Source organism: Lepisma saccharinum, chromosome 13 (assembly GCF_977018435.1).
Source record: "Lepisma saccharinum chromosome 13, izLepSacc3.1, whole genome shotgun sequence".
NCBI classification, from domain to species: Eukaryota; Metazoa; Arthropoda; class Insecta; order Zygentoma; family Lepismatidae; genus Lepisma; species Lepisma saccharinum.
Window position 1 is genome coordinate 47921999 of NC_139241.1, and position 23399 is coordinate 47945397.

Sequence of the window (23399 nt, forward strand, 5' to 3'; positions counted from 1 at the left end):
CACTGGCATGTGGGAGACCGGGGTGGATGACCTGAGGTCGGAATTTTTCCAGCCTTGTCCTTGCATGAAAGGGTGCTGGGGTTCACCCAGCCTCAACAAAAATATGTACCTGGGGGTAAAGGCAGCCAGAGCATGGTGCTGATCACATTACTTCCAAAATGTGTATAGGGCCTACCTCCACATCCCGTAAATGTGCCTTCATAGCACGATGCTACATGCACCGGGAATTTTACCTTTCACCTTACTACTCAGCACAAAAGGAGAAAATACATGGCTTTCAGCATGCATTGTATGCTGTTCCCTCAAAGTAAATCTTTAGAAAGTTTCTGGAATATATCATGTGATACAACTACATCCACTTACACTTAGTTACATGACTACAGTGGAAACCCAATTTTACAATTTCTCGGATTGTAAGTATTATAACTATATGCCCAACATAGAGACTGTTTGTTTCACTGCATTTATATATAAATATATAACATATAAATTGTGTACACCCACTATTGAGCTGCAGCTGAACAAGATCTTGTTACAAAATGAGAAAACTTCATTCAGATAGTTGTTGCATACAATTTCTGATTGTAAACTGAAATAAAAATGTACTTATGTGACCAACAAAGTGATACCAAACTAGTGGCTATGACTTAATAAAAATCAATGCCAAAAGAATGAATTTCAGAATAAAAAGCTTGTACTGTTTATTTACATCCACCTCATATGGAGTAGAGTATTTTTTTTTTTGTTAAAAATGGAAAATATTGTAAATCATGTCTCATTAAAGACAAATTAAAAATATTTACATCTTGGAAATAAAGCTCTTGTAATTTTTATATTATTTTGTACAATATAATGACATATTTACAATCTGAAAGAAATTCATCTCTTTACATTGAAATTCAGCACAACCATTTCTTTGGTCCTTTAATAAAGTTCACACACACAATTGAACAACATGGGAGACATAAAAAGCAACAATTAACCGTACCTAACTGGCAACAAACACTTTCACATATGGCCAACAGTCAACGTACTCCCTATTACGCACACTAACACACACAGTTTCTAACATATTCTTCTGTCAGTCGAATTTCTTCCTCAGTTTCTCCTTCAAGATCACCGGGACGAGCGAAAGGATCGCAAACAGAGCGAGGAGGAGTATGGAATACCAAGACACGGTGGTGCTGGATTCCGTCAGTTCGTGCAACGTAGTTCCAGCCTGAATAGCCACGAAAGACGGTGGAGCCACACCTGGAACAAAATTACTTACGTGAATACAAGTTAACCAGTGTCTTTTCAAATTTACTGTGGTAAAGCTACAAATCAAAATCAGAATTTAATTTTTAGTAGGGATGGAACAGATTAATCGGTACTCTATCGATATCAGCCGATATGGACATATTGGTGTATCGGTATAATTATCAAATACGTTACCAACCCGATATATCTATAAATATCTTATAATTTAGAGCAAAATTCTGCCATTTTGTTATAATTTTTATTGATAATCTCCATGCTCTACTTTTTAAAAAAAGTAAATGTCTAAATGTGCAACTTCCTTTGCACTGCAGTCACCTGGAAACAAACATTTAAGGTCAGTGAACTATTCAGGTTCTTCAAGGACCATCTGGAATTTTATATTGGATTGGTAGAATATTGGTAAATTTCATATTGGACCATTCCTAATTTTTATGTTTGTGCTGTTTTTTTGGGGGGGAGGGATAATTTACATCTTTTCTATTTCTTGAGTTAGTCACGATGATGAGGATGAATGATAAACTGATGAAATTGGCAATGGGGCGAGTACATTTTACATCCATGCCTGGCCTGGTTTGAATCTGGAACCTCAGGCTATAAATTTTTCTCTTTGCAGAGTGGTTAGAACAGTGCTCCAATGCCTGAGGTCTTAGGTTCAAATCTTGGTCTGGTCATGGATGTTCTTTATAAGTGTCCATTCATCAATTTCATCACATTGCATTGACTTTTTATATGTCACATCTTACAGGAAATATACTGAGCCAGTGATGTGATACGCTAAAGCATTAAAAAACTGAGAATAAATGTCCGGTCACTTTTTGCAGACTGTAATTTAACATCCATGAAGCAACTTTTGTTTAATGTTAAAAATACACAAGGCTTGTTGTCTAGACACGTATCTTTTAAACATTTCCAAATATTCAAACTCACTTGGGTTCTTCATCCGGGAAGCAGACAGAATTAAATGCACACTGTTTAATACAACAATGTAAATGTTAAGGATAAATGTAAATAATACTAGATGAGAGAAAATTGGAGCCAGCCATGTTATCATCCATTTTTTTATGTTCATAAGCAGGAAGATACTGAGCAGGGTGACCAACTCTCCTGTACTTCCCCGGATCTTCCAAGTAAAAGCTAATTTCTTTTAATCCTTCCGGCTCCCATATTGACATTCTATTTCTCCTGTATATTTCATTAACAATCAAGACAGTGAAATTTCAACTCATTCTCATATAATACAGGTTCGGTGAGTCATACAAAACTTCAAGTCAACTGTAAGATCTTTTTTAACCTTTGGCAAGTGGACGTGACATCATATCTTGCTGTAGTTGATTGATGCTCAGACAAATACAAAGACATATAGGTTAAGATTATGAAATATGCAAATTTGTCAAATTTTATTCTCTATTTTCATCTGTATATTAACTAAATATAAATCAATTATTTTGTTTAATATTATACACATAATACTATCCATAAACATTTGCTGGAATGATGCCAAGCAGCTAAAAATGTGGAAAATTTGTCGCAACTAAACCTCCCATAAATTCAATGTCGAAAGTTGGAAATTTTCCATAAATTCATCGCCGAAAGTTGGTCACACTAATCTCTTCGTGTATTGAAAATCATACACACCAAACCGGACAATATATCCACAACCTTCCACTACTTTCTAGAAAGGCCTTCATTGATACTCTATGTGATCAGAAGTATCCGAACACCCACCTGAAAAAGAAGTACAAGTTTGGGCTGCCTCCATCGAGAACACTGGCAGTCAATACGGTGTTGGCTCACCCTTAGCCTTGATATCAGCCTTCACTCTCGCAGGCATACTTTCAATCAGGTGACAGAAGGTTTCCTGGGGAATGGCAACCCATTCCTTTTGGAGCACCGAAATGAAAACAGGTATCGATGTGGGTCGGTGTGGTCTAGCACAAAGTCTGCATTCTAAAACATCCCAGAGATGTTCTATAGGATTCAAATCAGGACTCTGCGCGGCCATTCCATTCGTGGGACGTTGTTGTCATCAAAACACTCACCCACAAGCCCTGCACAAGCCCTGCAGTATGGACAGGTGCTCGGTCATGTTGAAAACACACATTGGTCATCCCCGAACTGGTCTTTAATGGTAGGCAGCAGTTAGAATGTCAACGTAAGCTTGTGCCCTGACATTGCCACATAAAGCAACAAAGGGGCTAAGCCCCCTCCAGGAGAAACATGACCACACTGTAACCCCGCCACCCCCAAATTTCAGTGTCGGTACTATACAGGCTGGTAAATGTTTTTCACCAGGCATCCGCCACACCCACATCCTACCATCGGATTGCTACATTGTGTACCGAGATTCATCACTACACACAATGGTTTTCCACTGTTCTATGGTCGTTTCTACTCCCCTTGCACCACACGAGGTGGCATTTGACATTTGCCTGTGTGATGTTTGGCTTATGGGCAGCTGCTCAGTCATGCAAACCAAATTGCCACACCTCGCGCCAAACAGACATGGCGCTTGGAGTAGATGCAGTTCAGAATTCCTGTGTGATTGTGGCAATGAATGATTAACGACGCTGTATGACCTCTTCAACACTCGATGGTCTTTGGAGGTTGGCCTGCATGCTTTTAGGTTGTACACGTCCCTTCATGTTTCCACTTCACTATAACATTGGAAACTGAACCTAGGGATGTTTAGGAGGGTGGAAATCTCATGCACAGACTTCTTACACAAGTGGTACCTAACCACCTGCGCACCTCAGACCGTCCCATACTGCTGTCTCATGCTGTCTGCAGACTACTGAGATTGTTGACTATGTGTTCTACATGGTAGATGGCAGTACTGTGTCACCCTCTATTATAAACACACGTTTCGCATGTGTCCGGATACTTTTGATCACATACAGTTTATACTGAAACTCGCCTCTCTCATTCATAAATAATTACAGCTCTACCATGACAATGAAATTCTTGTAAACATGAGCGTGAGTTGAAATAAGAAGTGCACTCACCTATGAAAGTTCCCAGCCAAAATGGAAAGAGAGGAACATCTATTACTGGTGCTGTTAAGTTTATGAACCAGTTTGGTAAGAATGGGGTTATCCTTAGAAATATCATGTAGTTAAGCAAGTTGCTCCGATGCTTATTAACCTGAAATATATGGCTTGTATTAATATACAGCAATTAAAAATAACATGATGTCTAGTGAGGATGTTGTGACTTGCTAAAGGGTTTGTAGAAAACACTACAAGTTTACTCTTAAAAGAAAATCTTCCAGATCACTGGTAAGATAATTTGTAGAATATTTTGTGTTATCTCCATATTGATCCATAAAGCTTCTCCCCAAGTAGAGTTGGAAGTGGTCGGAAAAAAAAAACTGCTTTGTTGGAAATCTCGAAGTAAAACATGAGTAGATCTAGATCTGTGTCTAGAGATACAATTGGGGGAAATGTTATATTTCTAATTTGAGAGCTTTGGTTACAACAAATTCTCTGTAGTTACAATTTTCTCTCTCCAAACGTAATAACCATGACATTGACATTGAGTGTAGAAAGGTAGTGGCCAGTTTTATTTAAGGATATATACGTATAAATTAAAGATTATTTTCGTATAGGAGTGCAAGTTTGACACAACACTCTGCTTTTTGTGGGTTTGTTTGATTTGGTGATTTATGTCCATTTTATGCACAGTAGGCTAATTGGGACTGGACCTACAGTTTAAAATGGAATCTGAACCACTCTGTGCCTCCACCGGATATTGAACCCGGGACAATTTTTTGTGTGTGTGTGATCTTATTGGTTATAAACCTTTGTTAAAACACTTATAACATACGCATCCGCTACACTATAAGTGAAAGAAAGATTAATTTCGAGAATGTGCTTTGAAATGAGATCATTATTTCTCAATAGTTTCATGCGATTGTTAATAGGTCGGCCCCCTTGGTGGAGTGGTTCCCGGCCTGGGCGTAAATGTTTGAGTGTGAGTGACCTCTCATCAATTTCATCATATCATTACTCATTCCCATCTTTGCAAATTTGTCAAAAGTTCCACGTAAATGAAGTAAAATAAAACAAATCAACCATCGTTAATAGGACAATAATAAATAATTACAATTTAAGAACAATAGTTTCATTTGAATTTTGTTTTTATCCTCGTTTTTCTGCCACTTTTGGCTAATCACGAAGATGAGGATGAGTGATGATATGATGAAATTGATGAAAGGACACTCACAAAGAACGGACAGGCTGGGATTCAAACCCATTACCTTGGCGTCGTAGCACGCCACGGAGGTCGGCTTACGAACAGAAATGTTAAACAGTGAGTAAACGTTGCAAAATTGTATAACGGTGTTCTCACACGATAATGTTTGATATCGTTTAAATTATCAATTACTGATTGTGCTTTCGTAGCTGCGAAGAAAACGTAAATTAAACACGTATGAACTGGCGTTTATACATGAATATGCCACATTTTTTTTAGTTGTCTTTATGATTAACTTTTGCATGATCATCATTTAAGTTATTGTAATACCATCTTCCTTCCAATGGATTTATCAAATATCACACTTCTTAAACGGTGCATTTCTTGATATCACGCTTCCTTGAAAAGTGTGTTTTACACCCAGGAAATAGCCTCGATACTTGATGCCAATTTTTCTTGCAAAAAGAAGCTGGACACGTACTTGAAGGGACATTCACTACAATGCCACGGGTCCCGGGTTTCAATCCCGGCCTGGGCATGCTGTTCCTTGTGAGTGTTTCTTCATCATATCATCATTCATCTTCGCGATTAGCCAAAAGTGGCAAAAATGCAAAGTAAAATAAATTAAATCAATCAAATAACATCCATGCCTATACCGGAACTCGAACCTGGAACTTAGATAGCGATATAAAAAGTGCTCTCGACCTCAAGATGGGCATGTGTTCGCAAGAGCATGCTATCCGTTTTGCCAAAAAAAAATTAATGTTCTGAACAGTACTTGGGTTCATTACCCTTTTTAACTGCGTTATTTTGTTGGTATTTTTAAATATACCTCAGTTGAAGCCAGTGCATAATTATCCGTTGAGAGATGACTCATTCTCAGAGAATATAGCGGCGGAAAAGTTATTACTATTTAAGTCTATTGGACGCACGACCTAAAAGGTGCGGTTGGGCTACATAATCAAACTTGCAAATACTTTTCACTCCACGCATCTTTTAGTTCTGCATGCCATGTTGCAACTAGCGGAAGATTTGCAGATGTAACCGAGGGAATTTTATGTTGAGTGAAGCCGTGGTCGCTCCTTCTCAACAACCAGGTAGCAAGCCCCTCCAGGGCTCTTGCTACTCAACAATGTTGGGTTGCTGAGTGATCCTGGAGATGCCCAATGATTAGTGAAATGTCACTCAACGCCAATGATGAAGCCTTGAACAGAACTCAAACTCAGGACCTTTGGATTTTATGTCATCAATCACCACTCATGCTCAGGCAGCTCCTTATATTGCCACATAATAATGCATTATACTTACAATGTGAGACCACTGCAGTGCTTTGTCAGGGAAGTATTTGTAGACGAGTCGTCTTCCTACCATGTGCGACAGAAGGTAGCAGAATGAGGCTCCTGTGGCCGAGCAGAAGCACACCAGCACCAAAGCCACTGGAAATGGGAACAGGAAGCCTGACAATATAGACAACGAGATTGACCCTGGAATAGCAAATGTCTGCAAGCTGGTTTAAGGTTAAGGAACATAGATTAGGAATAAAACAACATTTTTTTATGTAGCTTTCCTGGCAGCGAATATTGAAGAGGTTTTCTTAGGCAATCAGCCAGGTGATTTCCAAATAGGCATCCCAGCTTTCGATGCCCATCCGGTTCCCTGAAGATGAGAGTGATGTTAGCCCTCGAAAGCTTGGAAACCTATCCAGAAATCACCTGGCTGATTGCCTGAGAAAACCTCTTCCCCATTTCTTATATTGCTGAAGTCATTAAGTGTTCAAGTGGAGGAAATAAGCCCTTTCCAGGTGTATAACACTATCAATGAGTTGTCAATGGCAATTCTTTATTCATCTTTAATTAACTGATAACCTCTCACTGAGACACTTCGGGAACTTTCTGACCAAAGTGACACAGAGTTGCTTTGTTATTTTCTTGTGTTTCTACACACTTGATCATAATTACCAGTCTCAACGCCTGCATACCACTTGCTGCTTTTTACTCAAAAGAAAAGGTAGCACGTCCAACAAAGGGAAAGACAAATAAAAACATTCATGACCTCAACAATTAGCATGGAGTGTTCAATGTTAACTTTTACTCATTAGAGTTCTGTGTGTATGCCGACTGTTTTCCATCTGAGAAGTATCGGTTCAGCATCCATTATTTTCAGTTTTAATTACGATTTGATTAATAACAACATAATTGACTATTTCATGACTTCATTCTTTTACTTCTAATAGTATAATTATTCAAACAAGTAGTCTCGGGTTCCAGCTAGGTTAAATCGACGTTATCGTCGAACATTTCGAGTACACGTATTGCCCTCATCACCAAGACCATTTCTTCAAATCATGTCGCCAAGAAAGCTACAATTCCAGCATAATTGATTAATGGCTGCAGTAAATGGGGTTTTAATATTGTATACCTGAATTTTCGTCTTTCTCCATTGCGAATTGGTTAGTTTTCTTCGAATTCACTGAGGATATGACATCTGGGGTGGTGAAAATTCACATACACAATCCAACATAATAATTTATGTCGTTCAAAAAATGATTGACACTACCCCATAATTTTGGAAACATACCAGTTTGAAATGCATGCCCAGTGTGTATGAAGGTAAGCTGTAGTGTCACCAGTCGATGTTGCTGCATCGCACAGGAAGAACAGTGCTGTATTACTTGTGCAGGTTCATTTGTGGCGACAAACCGAAAAAAATGTGAAAGCAGATAATCATTGGCAATGACGGGCAGCGTGGTTCCTTTGGAGGAAAGGAGTGGCTGCTTTGGACATCCACCTAAGGTTAGCAGCCGTGTGTGGGAATGCACCAAGTCAAAGAACTTCACTGGATGTCAGACTCCATGTGTGAACACCTTAGTCACTACACCATTGACACCCTGGATGCTCTAGCATACCCCATGCTGCCTCATGCTCCATATTTGTCAAATCTTGCACATAGCAACCATGTTCTGTTCGATGCAATGAAAGTGATGTTGTGCGGTGAGAAGTTTACCTTCAGTCTGCTCTCCAACAATGGTGCCAGGATATCCCCCAAAGAATGGTTTGCTGTGGTAATACGAAAACTGCCAGAACAATGGAAAAGGTGCATAGACATTGGCGGGGGATGTCCAGATAAACAACATGTACTCACTTTGCTGTGAAGAAAAAATTATAGTGTCAATCATTTTTGAACGAGTCAATTAGGGGCTATATAAAGTGTGCCAAGGATAGTGTTGGTGTAATGGAACCACACGCAAAAGAGCTTGTGTAGACCCGCGACTCCTGTGCACCGTTCTCCCACGCGGAGGGGAAAGTGCACAGAAACTTTTGGCTGAAGGTTGTTTTCCATGTGGTCGCTCTAAAACATGTTTTTGAGGGGATTAACATTAAATGTGTGAGTTATGGATAATTTATGGTGTGCCATAAGGAGAAGAAGGTTGTATAAACACTATTTTAGAAAATTAGTACATCACACAGAATAAAAATATACACTAGTGAAAGGATACAAAATGTAGCTGGCGAAGACACCACTCAGGACCTCAAAGAAGTATTTCTCCTTGTAGCGAGAGAGGACTTCTCCAAGACTTTTAGCATCATTTATGTCCCGAGGAATTTTAATATGCTGTTTCTCATCTCTGAAAGAAAGAAATAAACATTATCAACACTACATTCTTTTCCATACCTGGGAATATAGGTTCTTCACAATAAATTTAATTTACCGTACATGCCAGCGTATAAGATGCACTCTTTTACTTTATAAAATAAGCCTGAAAAACAGAGCGCATCTTATACGCCGATCTCAGATTTTGATTGCCTTAATTTCTGCTATATTCCTTTCCCGGATTCTCTGGAGTAAGAGAACGCGAAAGCGTTCTGTGCGCATGTTGAAGGGTGTGCGCCTCGTCCAATGAACGCGCGGAGGGGAGGGGCATCCTCGGGAGGGAGCGACTCGACTGCTCATTCGCGCTCCAGTAGTTCTGTAGTAAACATGTCAGCTCGCAAGTCTAGGGGAACTCTGCATTCAGGAGAGTGCCTCATAGTGTTGAATGTGTTCGAGAACAACTTGTTTGAAAAGTTTAAAACACATGGCTTTGTTTTTTACAAATGTTTAAAACATTTAAAACAAAGTGTTTTAAACATGTTTTTCAGACTTGTTTAAAACACATTTTGATACATGATGTTCCATAGTTTGTGGTTATTTGCATGTTTTTTGAAAATGTATGTTTAAATTTGTTTTATTTTTTTTTATTTTTTCGTAGCATCAAAAGACAAATAAACGTGTAATATTATTTGTTATTTGTGTAAAACAATACACTGGCCATTGTTAAGAATAAAAGAAGAAATTGGCAGCAGAAACCGTTTTGCTTTACGGCCGTTACACCGTGCAGAACTTTGTTGCTTTCATCCCGCACCCTTCCCCACCTAGTCTGGCTCCGCCCACAAGCTTTCCCCTCTGCGCGTCGCTACTCCAGAGAATCCGGAAAAGCAGTATAGATGATATTTTTCTTGATTTCTTGTGGTGTGTGAGAACATTTCAGTCATGCAGAGTTCACACACATGAATGCACATTGTGCATGCACTGTCAACAATGATCACAGCTGTGTTTGTTTACACTTTCCAATTGTTGTGAACGATTTTTAAGTGTGCTGGAAAGTTTTGGCTCAAAAACAATGTTGGCATTGCTGTAACATATGCATTCTTTCCTAGTTAGATTACATATTTGTTGTAATTAGGCGTACTAATTACTTTATATTTCAAATACTGTAAATTTATTATAAGATTCACTGATAAAGCTATTTCTCCTCAAAAATTTGTACAAAAAGGTTTTATATGCTAATTTCCTGAATGCATTCATACAAAAATCATCTGCATAACTAGGATGTGTACTAATGTCATCACTCATCACAGAGTACTCCTTTTCAACTATCCTTGAAACTCTTATGCCATTCAAAATACTAGATTTTTTTATTGTTCATACCATTCTCTCAACAACTCTTACATTTCCTAAGTATCTTTACCCATTTTTGTGCAGAATTTACGTGCTTTCACCACTGCTAGGGAATGTGTGAGATCCCTACTTTAGGCTGACAAGATTCTGAAGGGGTCAAACTGGTACCTGTAAGTTTATTCTCTGCTTCAGCAATTGACATTCAATGTTTTTAATGCAGAAGCTGCACCTAGCCCACAAAAGTTTTAATATTATAAAGGAGAAATCTACATTATGCATGCTGTATTCTTCCACAATCTAAAATACAAGAAAAATATTTTACAATTCCAATCTTAGGGAGATTTCAGACCGAAGCAACAACCAACATGCAGCACACGCTGCTTGGGAATGAGGCAATCAGCAGCAGTGTTTCTTATTGTAGCGGGATGACAGGTTGCGTGAGCCTTTGATCGATTGGTGAAATCCTCAAGCAACATGTGTCGCCTGTCGCTTTGGTGTGAATTCTCCCTTACACATACAATAGCACTTTGGCCACAGATTTTAACAGAATATGGCAACAATAAAATCTAATTACTCAAAGCATTTAGGAGCTGTGGTGATCTAGTCAGTACAGCAATGGACTGCCACGTAGGAGACTGGGTTCAATTCCCGGTGTGGGTGTATAAGGTTAGAATTGTTTCAGCCTTGTTCCTATATAAATTGGCTCTGGGGTTCATTCAGCCTCAAATCAATGGGTACCTGGGGGTAAAGGTTGCCAAAGCATAGTGCTAATCACATCACCTTCCAAAGGACCGATATCGAGAATGTGTGGGACCCTATTCCCACATCCCCTAATGTGCCTTGATGGCATGCACTGGGAACTTTACCTTACTCAAAGTATTTTGCATCTGGGTTAAAAACTGGGGCAATTAAGCATTCCTCAGAAACCTCTCAGGACAATGGGACATCTAGGTGAAAACCAGGTTGTCTGGTCATCCTACCACACCCTTTATGTCAGTACAGGGGATAGCTTTGCTGTTACTTTTTTTTTTTACTTCACAACATTTTATTCTACTTACCTTTAATTACTGTACACATGAAATGCTGAAACATTTGCACATACATACACATGTGGTTGATCCTATACCATCACATGGGCAACTACATTGCTTGTTCCAGCAATTAAATTTACACACCTCTTACAAATAATTGTTCAAAAAATATACTGGTAATGTAATTTTATTACACTTACGCTTCCAACTCAGGAAACTTTGTATACACCTGGAATAAAGCCAGCACCGAGACTATAAATATAGCCGCAACAATGCTAAGTGCTCTTCTGGTGCTTCCAGGTTTGGGCCTCTTCTCAATATGTATATAGCCATCTCCTAAAGGTAAGAAATAAAAAATAATATATGCAACAAAAATATTCTCAAAAGAAACATTAGTTACTAAGAACAACACATGTTTGTCCACTTTTATGATCAGATAGGCTAAAAAGGAACCGGGCCTACAGTTTAAAGTGAGATTCAAATCACTATGCACCTCTACTGGGGATCAAACCTGCCGGTCCTATAAATACAACATGTGACATGTGCTACCACAATGCCATCAAAGAACCCCTTTGTTAAAAATGATACAAGTCTAAAAAGGATATGCTTACAGTTAGGAATGAAATGTGGGCTAATAAAGAACATTTAATTGTTGATAACAAGGTTCTCTTGACCATCCGTGTCCCCACTAAACATTGAACAAATTTGCATGTACTATCATGACGTATAAAGATTATGTTGTTTGTATGTTTTCTGTTGTCTCTGCCGAAGCACCCAAAACAATACTAGAGGGGACGTTGACTACTACTTCACAAACACACAAAAATGAAAAAGTAAATATATTTACAATAAAAATTATTTAACATTAGCATCTATTATAAAGTAAACTAAACTGAAACTTACAAAACCAAAATAGAAGTAGAACCGATTTACTGGTGTTTATAATTTTACGTTGTTAGGTTAGGATTGTTATGCATGGTGGCGTTATCATTTGCACATGTTTTTACATTATTTGAGTGTGTGTACAACCAGATTTTATGAACAAAAAAATGCGAAAGTGCTCTGAGATAGGATGCTTTTTACTTAGGCCGGCTGTACTTTAAGATCAATTATGCATGTTATTTGTGCTTTCCACACCTTGAAACAAATTTTATAATACACAAAACATCGAAATCTATCAATTAAAAGATAATTCGACATAAATCTCCCAGGGGTATAGTTGGTCAGAGGCCCTGATAACAATATATATGTATACATAAGTTTATGTAATGGGTAATTTAACTTACATTAAACGAGTGAAAACTTATTCCAGATTGGAATCGATGGATAACTGCACGAATGTAAGTAAGTTTTCATTAAAGCACTGCACAGGAAGAGTATCAAGATTCGGTAGCGTACTTTATGTAGAATTATTTTGTCCTGGAACACGACAGTATTACTAGAGCTTACTTTCAAGTAAAAACGTACCCAATTAAGGACCTGCGTGTATTTCCGTGGGAAAGTTAGTTGAAAGTGAAAGTACCATCACGATATGCTAGTGAACATACTTTACATCTTGTTTTTTTTTCTAATAAAAGTCCGATTACTACAAATCTGAAGTTATCAATAAGTATGTCATTGTGTATCAGGATACGTGATAAGTCTAGCAAACATTTTTAATGAGGACGAAGAATTTGTAGCATACATTAATTAAGGACTACGTACAATTTACTTCCTGCTTGTAAAGTTACGTTTAATCATTTTACAAATGCAAATTTACATGTTTTCGTTGCTCGTAACAGGTCACATAATGTGAACGATAATGAACAATAAATTTCAGAGTTTCAAAATAAAATCGAAACTCTATTTATCAGGCACATGATCGTTAAATGTTTGTTTACTATTGGTACTTTTACATAATTTTGTTGTAGTTAAAAAAAAAACACTTTATAGCTTCTCCATTTCGTATTGTGTGAATCAGTAAATAATAATAATATAAATTAAACATTAAAAAGTACCAAGAAACTACCTTTCATGCCTTTATGAAAATATACAACTCACCATTCCCTTTTGCGGTTGCTGCCATGTTTTGAACATTTACATCAGCTGTCTTCAGTGTTGGCAACCATTAATGAAATTTGTAACCTTCGTAAGCTAAGAAAAACACTACATCCAATAGTATGGCCATTATAGGTAAAAAATTTGGTAGTGTCTGCTGCCACGTTCTTTTTCTGCTGGAACCTCAAAAAAGATGGGTTGAGTCTGCTGCCACGCACGTGTCAGCAGTAAGAATAAGCATCAAATTTGCTGCTGCCACGTAATTCGTCTGCTAAGAGGATGTTACAAATCTTAAGAACAGATTAAGACGAGAGAAATGCAAGTTTATGGTTAGTGGGAATGAATGTACAGGTAATTTAGAACCTTTTTCTTTAGAAAGCATTTAACGATATTATTTTAATGCTAATAGAACTTAACCTAACTAGGAGAGCATTTAGGTTTATTATTAGAAGAATGCTGAGGGACCTAATCTTAAAACATTTTTGTGAAAGTAATCGCTACAACTTTACAGTATGTGTTACAGACGTAATTGCATATATAGCATGATGAAATCACGATAAAACAAAGACCGAGTCTACTGCCACGCGCATGTTTTTTGAGGTTCCAGCAGAAAAAGAACGTGGCAGCAGACACTGCCAAAAAAGATGCGCGTGGCAGCAGACTCGGTCTTTGTTTTATCGTGATTTCATCATGCTATATATGCAATTACGTCTGTAACACATACTGTAAAGTTGTAGCGATTACTTTCACAAAAATGTTTTAAGATTAGGTCCCTCAGCATTCTTCTAATAATAAACCTAAATGCTCTCCTAGTTAGGTTAAGTTCTGTTAGCCTTAAAATAATGTCGCTAAATGCTTTCTAAAGAAAAAAGTTCTAAATTACCTGTACATTCATTCCCACTAATAATAAAAAATTTCCCGTCACAATCCCGACTTCGGGAAATGACTTCCCGACTTTTTGGGATCCCGAGCAGTCGCGAAATATCGAATGGTCATTTTAAAAAGTCGTTAATTCTGGACGTTTTCTGCTTTGTAAGTTTCTGGAACTTATCGGAAATTGTTAGTTTTTATTCCAGAAATGCGAAAACAATCATTTAAAGTGAAAATGATGTGTAGAATTCGAGATATCCAGAGCTTCGGGAAATTTCGAACATTTCCCGTCCAAAAGAGACCAAAAGAGACATGGCAGCAGACTCGGTCTTTGTTTTATCGTGATTTCATCATGCTATGTATGCAATTACGTCTGTAACACATACTGTAAAGTTTTAGCGATTACTTACACAAAAATGTTTTAAGATTAGGTCCCCTAGCATTCTTCTAATAATAAACCTAAATGCTCTCGTAGTTAGGTTAGGTTCTGTTAGCTTTTCTGCTGTAATCCAAAAGAGACATGCGCGTGGCAGTAGACTCGGTCTTTGTTTTATCGTAATTTCATTATGCTATGTATGCACAAAAATATTTTAAGATTAGGGCCTCTAGCATTCTTCTAATAATAATCCTAAATGCTCTGGTAGTTAGGTTAGGTTCTGTTAGCATTAAAATAATATCGCTAAATGCTTTCTAAAAAAAAAGAGGTTCTAAATTACCTGTACATTCATTGCCACTAGTCATAGACTTGCATTTTTCTCGTCTTCATATGTTCTTAAGATTTGTAACATCCTCTTAGCAGCAGGAGCAAATTTGACGCTTATTCTTACTGCTGACACGTGCGTGGCAGCAGACTCGGCCGTGATTTTACATCTTTTGTGTTCTCCATGCTATCACCTTTCCTACTTTAGGGGTGTGCGGTTCCCGAAAAGTCGGTACCGGGTTCTGAAAGAAAAAAAATCCCGTCCCGATCCCGACTTTGGGGAGAAAAAACTTCCCCACTTTTCGGGATCCCGAATAGTCAGGAAATTCCAGGAAATTCAAAATGGTTATTTTAAATAGTGGTTAATTCTCGATATTTCCTTCTCCATAAGTGTCTGGAAAGTCTAGGAAATTGTTCGTTTTTTATCCCAGAAATGTAAAAACAATCACTTGAAGTGAAAATGTGTTGAATTCGAGATTTCCAGAGCGTCGGCAAATTTCAAACATTTCCCGTACAGAAATCCAGTTCCGTGTGATTCGTCTTTAGTCGGGAAGTTGCGAATTTTTCCTGTCCGAAAACATCGGGTTTTAAAAAATTTCCCGTTCCGATCCCTTCTCGACAAAAAATATCCTTGTTCCGCACACTCCTACTGCTTATGAATATGATGCCAACGTCACACACAAAAAATATTTAGTTTTAGTATATAGTATGCGTGTATCTCTCTTTCAAGATTCCAGCGGCGTCCTTGACAGGATAGAAGGTTTTTATTTCAGCAATCGTCTCAATTAACATAATTTATAACCAGTTTTAAAATATGAAAGAAAAAAATAATTGATGAAATTTTGAGGACCACAAACATCATCTATAGCACGGGCAAATTTTTCTAATAGTGGATCGTTCCTAATTAGTGAAGAACATTCAAAGGTGGTTCAAGAAAACCCACAATACATGTCAGTTGTTGTGGATGTATTTGCGGTATCCTGATACTAAAGGGCTTGTTTTCCGAGGTGGTGATGAGACCATTGATGAGACTGAGGCAAGCCTTAACAGAGGAAATTTCTTGAAACTCTTGAACTTAATTTCAAAATGCGATGATATTTTTCGGAAACGTATTGAACTTGGACTTCAAAATGCAAAGTATACTTACAATTCGATTAGGAGGGGGCGTCTCTCGAAAACCGAAAACCAAAAGCTCAACCGGGGGAGAAAGGAGTGAGTGGACCTGGGCAAAGGAGCGGATGCAGAGAAAAGGGACAGCGGATAGCAAAGGCTAATTAATCATAACCGACCGGATTGGTGGTCCTCTGAAGGGCCTTCCCACCCAAAGTTTGCTGAGGAGTGGTGCCCCTCGGTAGCACCGCACTGATGTGTGCCTTCGGGCGTAGGGGAGCCATGTGTTCTGCCGTGTCATCGGAGGGTTGGCCAGTGATAATTACCCCGAATCGAAAAGGTCCTCACGGGTATACGCGGGCACATGGGCACCGACGGTGGTACCCCGCAGCAGTAGTGCAGCCACACGGCAACGACGAAGCTCTTGGTGTGGTTAACTCCGATACCCCGCAAGGGGATAGATTTTCAGACAGGCCTAGGCCCTTCCCGGCTGGCCCCGACGAGAAGTCACTCGCCCCTAAGGCAACGAAAAGTCAATGCTGTCTTAAATCCAGATCTGAAGCAAAAGTAACAATGCATGGAGAAACAGACGAGTTGTCTCCAACGGACTGACATCCCAAGCAACGACTTCCTCCTCCTTTCACGCAGACGTCTTTCGCAGTGAATTCCGATGCGCCTCTTTTTTTCGGCCAGACTCCAAAATTATTTTTTCGTTGATTTATGAAACAAGGTTGTAAGTCGGAATGCGTAGGTCCTACTAACATACAGATTTGCAGATAGCCTTCGGGCTTTACCTACCTGCCTTAAAATTCCCGACTCCATCCTCCCCCTTAAGGATAGGAACCAATAGGGGTGTGTTTTTTAACCCCCCTTCAACGTGTTTTTTTTTTGTTCATACACCAGAATCTAGATGAAACTAAAGTATTCAAAGACAGCCGAGGGTTTTTCTGCTTGCAGAATTTTGTCCTCGGGAGCTTCCCTTCATTTTTTCTTCTTTGTTTCTTGTAGTTTTTTCTGTCTATCTAGTTTTCGCCGTCTGGTAAAAATCTTCTTTCCATAAGATTGAAACCAGATTTAGATTCAATACCCAATGTCCCACGTAGGTAGAGTTTCATACTAGTGCATGCCTGCATGGAATGGAGGCTTCCCCAAGGGAGAAATCCGGCTTGACTGGATCTATTCTGAGGGGAAGATTACACCTAGGCAAAAGACCAGACATGGGGCTATAATGTGCTTGGAGAGTGCATTAGTGTCTCAGGCAGTAGCGTACGCAGGATTTCATCAAGGGGGGTGTTATTTCGAAAACTTTCTACAAATTCACATTACCATTGTTTTATTATACTTTAATTAATTAATAATAAATTAATTAATAATTCTTCTAATTAATTAATTACTTTAATTACTACTAATGCAGCTGCTATTTATGAAAGATATAGAACAAAATTACATTTCTTTTGTTTCTTTGTTACAAAATAATTGTCTAGTCAACGGTTATTTGTATAAGATAAGTGAGACATTTTAAGTGTGAAGAAAATCCATAAAAACAAGCAAATATATTAAATTTATTGAAATAATCGAAATATGAAACTCATTCAAGGAGCCGCGCTGGTCTAGTCTGACAACTTCGTGGGATACCCGGGTTCGATTCCCGGAATTGGTTGGAATTTATCCAGCCTTCTCCTCACCCAGCCTCATAGCAATGGGTACCTGAGAGCAACCCTGGGGGATGAAGGCTGCCGGAGCATGGTTTGATCACATCACCTGTAAAATAGTTCGAGATCGAGAATCTTTGGGGCCCACCACACCACTACGTGTGCCTTCATGGCACGGTTCTATATTAAAGGAACAATTTACATTACCTTTACCTATGGAATTCGCCCAGGATGATGATGAAGCGCGAGAATACATGTTGCTAAATTCCACTGAGTCTATGTTTTCGTTGAAAAGTAAGTTTATAGACATTCCAACACATTTATCACTTCTAGGTGATTCACAAAGCACTTCTTCAACATTATTTAATGATGTGGATGTAGACTCAGCATCACTTGAGAGTTCACAAGGGGATGTGAAATCAGTACCGGGAAGAACGTTTGCAATAAGATCGGCACACTGCGACGAAGCAAGGAATTTTCACAATTCTCTCGAGAGTCACTGCGCGACTTTTTGCAAAAAAATTTGCAAAATTGAACTTTGCGGCCGCTTAGATTGTGTTTGGAATGTTGTGTTTTTCTTACTGCTGCATGGGAATAATAATTCAAATTATTATTATTATTATTACTGTCGCAGATCTTTGACTGTGATAAATTAGCCATTTTTAATTTTTTTCTACAGCATTTTCCATAATATTTCAAAAGCTCAAGGGGGGGGGGTTTAAACCCGGTAACCCCCCCCTTGCGTACGCCACTGGCTCAGGCGAGGTCTGCGCCTTTCGGTGTGGTTGCCGGTTGACTTCGGTCGGGCGCCACTCACCCTCGCGAGCCTTTGGGGGCGAGTTTTATATATATATAACGCTCTCTCATATCTCAGAATCCCAGGTTCGCAGAGACTTCGATACAAGGCCCGATGGAACGAGGCACTTTTTATGGATGCATAGAGATACACACAGAGTGAGCGCCGTAGTTTAGGGACCTCGGCGTGATAAACTGGGGGGCGGGTTAGCGCTATGGTAAATAGTGTGCTCGTAGAGTGAAAGACTTGGTAAGTGCAATTCTCTGTGTTATGGGGCAAAAGGCAACAGGGAGCAGTTGATAATGGATTTGTTATGGAACGATGTATATACGGCGAAGGGTAGAAGTGTAAATAAATGTTGTGCATAAAGAGATAAAGACCTGAGACGTCAATTCTATACAACAATACAAGTGTATCATAAAATTGCGTGCTCAATGTAAGAAACTAAATTTAAAAGTGGTGTGTATCACTCGAAAAGTGGATATTTTACAAAGACAGTGGCTATAAAGCAAAATACAGGAATTTCAAATGTAGAAGAGAACATTTTTTAAAAAAAATGAAGATATCAAAAATCAGTCGGTTACGTAAAGATATGGATAAACATAAGTTGTTTGATACGAGCAAAGAATGATTGATACTTGGGTATTGGTGCTGCAAGCGGCGTTCGGCACCCGAAAGTAACCGATGTCAACCGAATGGAACGGATTGCATTGCTAGTTGAATGCTACGTACGTAACCAATGTTAGTAACATTTTTATTTGTGTATATTTTTCGGAGGAAGAAGACATGGTAGACCAGTTCAGTGAGGAGGACAAGTAGCTTATTCCTTGGTTGAAGAAGAATGAGGACTTGTCACTTGGACCTTTTTCCTTCACGGTGGAGCCTGACAGTAATTATACCAGTGTTGCCAGAGAATTATAATCGAACTGGATCAAAAGTGGATTAAATAAACGATGTCTCTGGTATATATAGATGGACTCTGCTCTGATGGTTATTGCTGCTAAGGTTCTCTCGCTTTCTCACTCTTTCCCTTGTTATCTTTCTATTTCATTCTTCCTTCTCTCTCTCTCTTTGATTCGTCTTCTATTTACATATTTCTTTCCCCTTCTTTCTTGCACCTTATTTTCCTGCTGATCTGCTCTCTCTTTTTCTCTTTCACTCGCCCTTTTATTCTCTCTATTTCCTTTTTCTTTCTCCCTCTTTCTTCTTCTCCCGTGAAAATTCAGCATTCGACGACCTGACAAAATCCCTCACAACGTTATACCGATAAACTGCTATAGTATAGTACGTTTAGACCTAAATTTGGCTTGAAACGGAAATAATTATTAGAAAGCTAATTCCTTCTGAAATGCGTTCTTTAGATCCCCCTGTACTTCCCCAGAAAAATCCCAAAAAATCCTGCATGGGGAACACCCTTAAATTTTGAATAAATGGCCGCCATCTTGGATTTTTTAAAAAAATGCGATAACTCAGTAATGGACAATCATAGGGAGGTGCTGTTTTGCACTAAAATGCATGGTTTGTGTAGTATAATCGATTAAAACATCTTTTCTAAAAAAAAATACCAGTTTACGGTAAAAATTTAATGAAATCAATAAGAATTTTGACAAAAAAAACTGAATGTTCAGAAGAAAACGGCATTACCATTATTAATAGTTTCTTCTTCTCAGGTCTTAGTGCGGTTGTTGGAAAGCTGAATAGAAGATGGAGGAGAAATGCATTTTCTACGGTGAAGGCGGGATGGTGGACATTGACAGTGTCAATGTGACAAGAGTGTTAGAGACTTTGAGGAATCTCAGTATAAAGAGAAAATATGGGATTGGGGGAAAAATTGAGGGCGTTAGTCATGTGCGAATGCATGTACAGTGCAGAAAACGTTATACCAGACATGGAAATTACGTTCCAGTGTGTCTACCTGATGGAACAAATGCAACAAAACCCCTCCTCAGAAGTGACCTGCATCCCTTCGACTTTAAAACGTGCTGTCTTTATTGCGGGGAGGCGGTTGATAAGGAAGCTTGCAACAAGCACACACATCGCCACCCAAAAATATGCCAAGTGGAAACTTTACAAAAATTGTCAAGTATTCGGTGTATGTGCGCAAATAGGTGCAACAAGTGGGGGAAAATAGTTCTAAATCGCATTAAGAGCGAATGTGACCTGATCATAAAAATCAATAATATCATAAAAATTGTGATGTACGATTTTCAATCGTTAGTTCAAGTATGCCAGGCGAGCCATCTGAAAATGTGGTCGGAAGACCTGTTGACGAGTCTAAGTTAGAGGCTTTCAATAAATTATGCAACTTCCTGGATTCCAACGATGACTGCCAGTACCTGCTGTCTGACCTTATGGAGATGCTCTTAAAGTTCAGTACCGACAGTGACAAGTTATACAGTGAAAAGCGTCTGCGGGAGCTTTTATCAGCACGCTACGGCAATACTGTTCTTATGTCATCCAGCAAGAAATGTTTCGGGACTGTTGTTTCTTTTAGGCCCGTTGCATCGACGATTTTAACGGACAAATGGTACAGCGACAGAAAAAAAACGCTGTGGAAGAAAAGAAGAAGATTATAGACGCGGCAATTACCATCCTCCAAGAAGAGATAAGATCTAAAGTTTATGATTGCTCGACATATCCAACCTACGAAGAAATATGGAAAGGTGGAGAAAATCAAGTAGGTAAGATGCTCACTCATCTGCTTTCTGGTCTAATGAAACCAGTAAAAGGTCCACCTTGCAACCAGAAGGCGTTGAGTGTTGAGCTCTCTATCATTTCTTCGGTGCATCCACGTTCATTTGTGTCAGCGGTGCAGGTTGAAATTGGAGTGTTTCTTCATAGGCTTTTCCGATCAAAACATCTAATTAACCTTCTGCATAATTTATACTGCTCTGTTTCCTACAGTGAACTCTGTAAGTATGAAACTTCCGTGACAATGAACACTTCAAGTGAAGTTCAGAAAAATGGATTTGTGCAGTTTGTCTTCGATAATGCTGATCATAACACTCGCACTGTGGATGGACATGGTACCTTTCATGTGATGGGAGGAGTGCAGTGTGTGACGCCTTCTTCAGCTGTTCAGATGAGTTCTCGTGTTCCACGACCGAAGATTATACTAACGGCAACTGTTGTTGGAAAGTTTGGCTTCATCTCAATCGTCACTACGACCGGCCCAAGAACCATGGATTGAATCGCCTGGTAATGGAAGACGTCCTCTCCCTGGAATTGCGGCATATGGAACCTCATACCAATGGATTTGGATGGCGGGTCCCAAGACAGCTGAAGAACCTCATACGGGATGGAGTTGTTTCATGGAGATTGCCACAGGAAAAAGAAAGCAGTGATACCCTTGCCCTTCGTCAATCTTCAACCTTCTAACCCCACCTCAATTAACACCTGTCTTTGTTTCGCGGTAGAAGAATGTAGGAAGCGGCAACAAAGGTGTATTGCGACATTTGATCAGCCACTTTTCATTAAAGCCATGGATATAGTCTATCAGGCAGACGAAACTGATGAACTGTCCAAGGTAATCGTGAGATTAGGTGGATTTAATCTGCTTATGAGTTACATGGGTGCGGTGGGCAAAATCATGGGTGGCAGTAGTATAGAAGAAATGTGTGAGGTATTTTCCAAGAACGCTGTTGTCCACATGGCTAATTGGCATGCTTAAGCAAGAGCATTATGAGCTCATTAGCTGGCTCAGGCAGCTATCGCTCTCAGGGGAATTCACGGTGAGGTGTTAAACTTATCCTCCTCCGCAGAATCTTTCCTATCCAAATTCAAACCTTTACTGAGTGTTGTATCCAGTGCGATGAAGACACTTGGAGAAAGAAGTCGTACTGCTAAATTATGGCTGTAGTATTTCCAGCAAGTTTCTATAATGCATGACTTAGTGAGAGCGGAAAGAACAGGCGACTGGCACCTTCATCTCTTCTCCGTTCAACGCATGTTAGTTCTCCTCCATTCAGCTGGCCATATTCAATACGCTAAATCAGCTCACCTCTACCTCCAGAATATGTCTAAACTTAAGACTACTTTGTCGGATCAAGAGTTTGAACGTTTTATCAGTCAGGGTTATTTTACAGTTCGGCGATCGGATAAGTTTTCGTGCGGCGTTTGGACGGACATGACCATAGAGCAGGTCTTATGCGATCTATGAAGGTTAGCGGTGGCTTGACACAAGGCCGAAATATGTCTGATAGCGTTGTAGCGCATTGGATTTGCACCATGCCAGGAAGTCTCCAGGTGATGGAAGCAGTGGAAGCTTTCGCAGGAGTGACAGGTGAATCGTCCGACCAGCACATTTCTTTATCAAGATCGTGGCAGACTCGAAATGCCTGTGATTTGAGGGCATTTTTAGTTTGGCTGAATCAACATTCGCCTTTCAACAAATCCGAAGAGCTCATTTCCCTGTCTTCGGGAATTGTTGCCGATGATGGAGTTAATTGTGACTCAGTCGATGAGCTAGGCGAAAATGCTGTCAAAGGAATCGTGGGAAATATATTTGCACTATACAATTTTTTTTCAGTAATAAGTTCCTTCTTCCAAAACTGAAACGTTTGGCACCAACAGCACCTCCCTATGATTGTCCATTACTGAGTTATCGCACTTTTTGAAAAATCCAAGATGGCGGCCGTTTATTCAAAATTTAAGGGTCTTCCCCATGCAGGATTTTTTGGGATTTTTCTGGGGAAGTACAGGGGAACCTAAAGAACGTATTTCAGAAGGAATCAGCTTTCTAATAATTATTTCCGTCTCCAACCTTAATTTACCCATACTACTATGGTTTGTTTGTAAGGGATAATAATATTGCC

The 23399-nt window shown here is 39.2% G+C and overlaps 1 protein-coding gene across 2 annotated transcripts; it reads right to left on the reverse strand.

Annotated features, from left to right (window-relative positions):
- Window positions 1-804: 804 nt before the first annotated feature.
- Window positions 805-13502, reverse strand: stas (Transmembrane protein stas). 2 transcript variants are annotated; one of them, XM_083134123.1, is made up of 6 exons: window positions 13461-13502; window positions 11621-11756; window positions 8948-9076; window positions 6760-6958; window positions 4263-4401; window positions 805-1251 (listed from the first exon to the last, which is right to left on the reverse strand). In XM_083134123.1, the coding sequence occupies exons 1-6, from the start codon at window positions 13483-13485 to the stop codon at window positions 1082-1084; spliced, it is 798 nt and encodes a 265-aa protein (XP_082990249.1). In that variant the 5' UTR covers window positions 13486-13502; the 3' UTR covers window positions 805-1081. The 2 variants fall into 2 exon arrangements, with proteins under 2 accessions (XP_082990249.1, XP_082990250.1); XM_083134124.1 differs by having other exon boundaries at window positions 13429-13478.
- Between the last annotated feature and the right edge of the window lie 9897 nt (window positions 13503-23399).

What these genes read in the sequence shown, in the direction of transcription:
- stas (XM_083134123.1), bottom strand. Translation starts at nt 13,485, where the DNA reads ATGGCAGCAACCGCAAAAGGGAATG. An exon ending in AAGTTTCCTGAGTTGGAAGC is followed by an intron (nt 9,077 to 11,620) that starts GTAAGTGTAATA and finishes TCTTTCTTTCAG; the next exon opens with AGATGAGAAACAGCATATTA. An exon ending in GTCTTCGCCAGCTACATTTT is followed by an intron (nt 6,959 to 8,947) that starts GTATCCTTTCAC and finishes ACCTTAAACCAG; the next exon opens with CTTGCAGACATTTGCTATTC.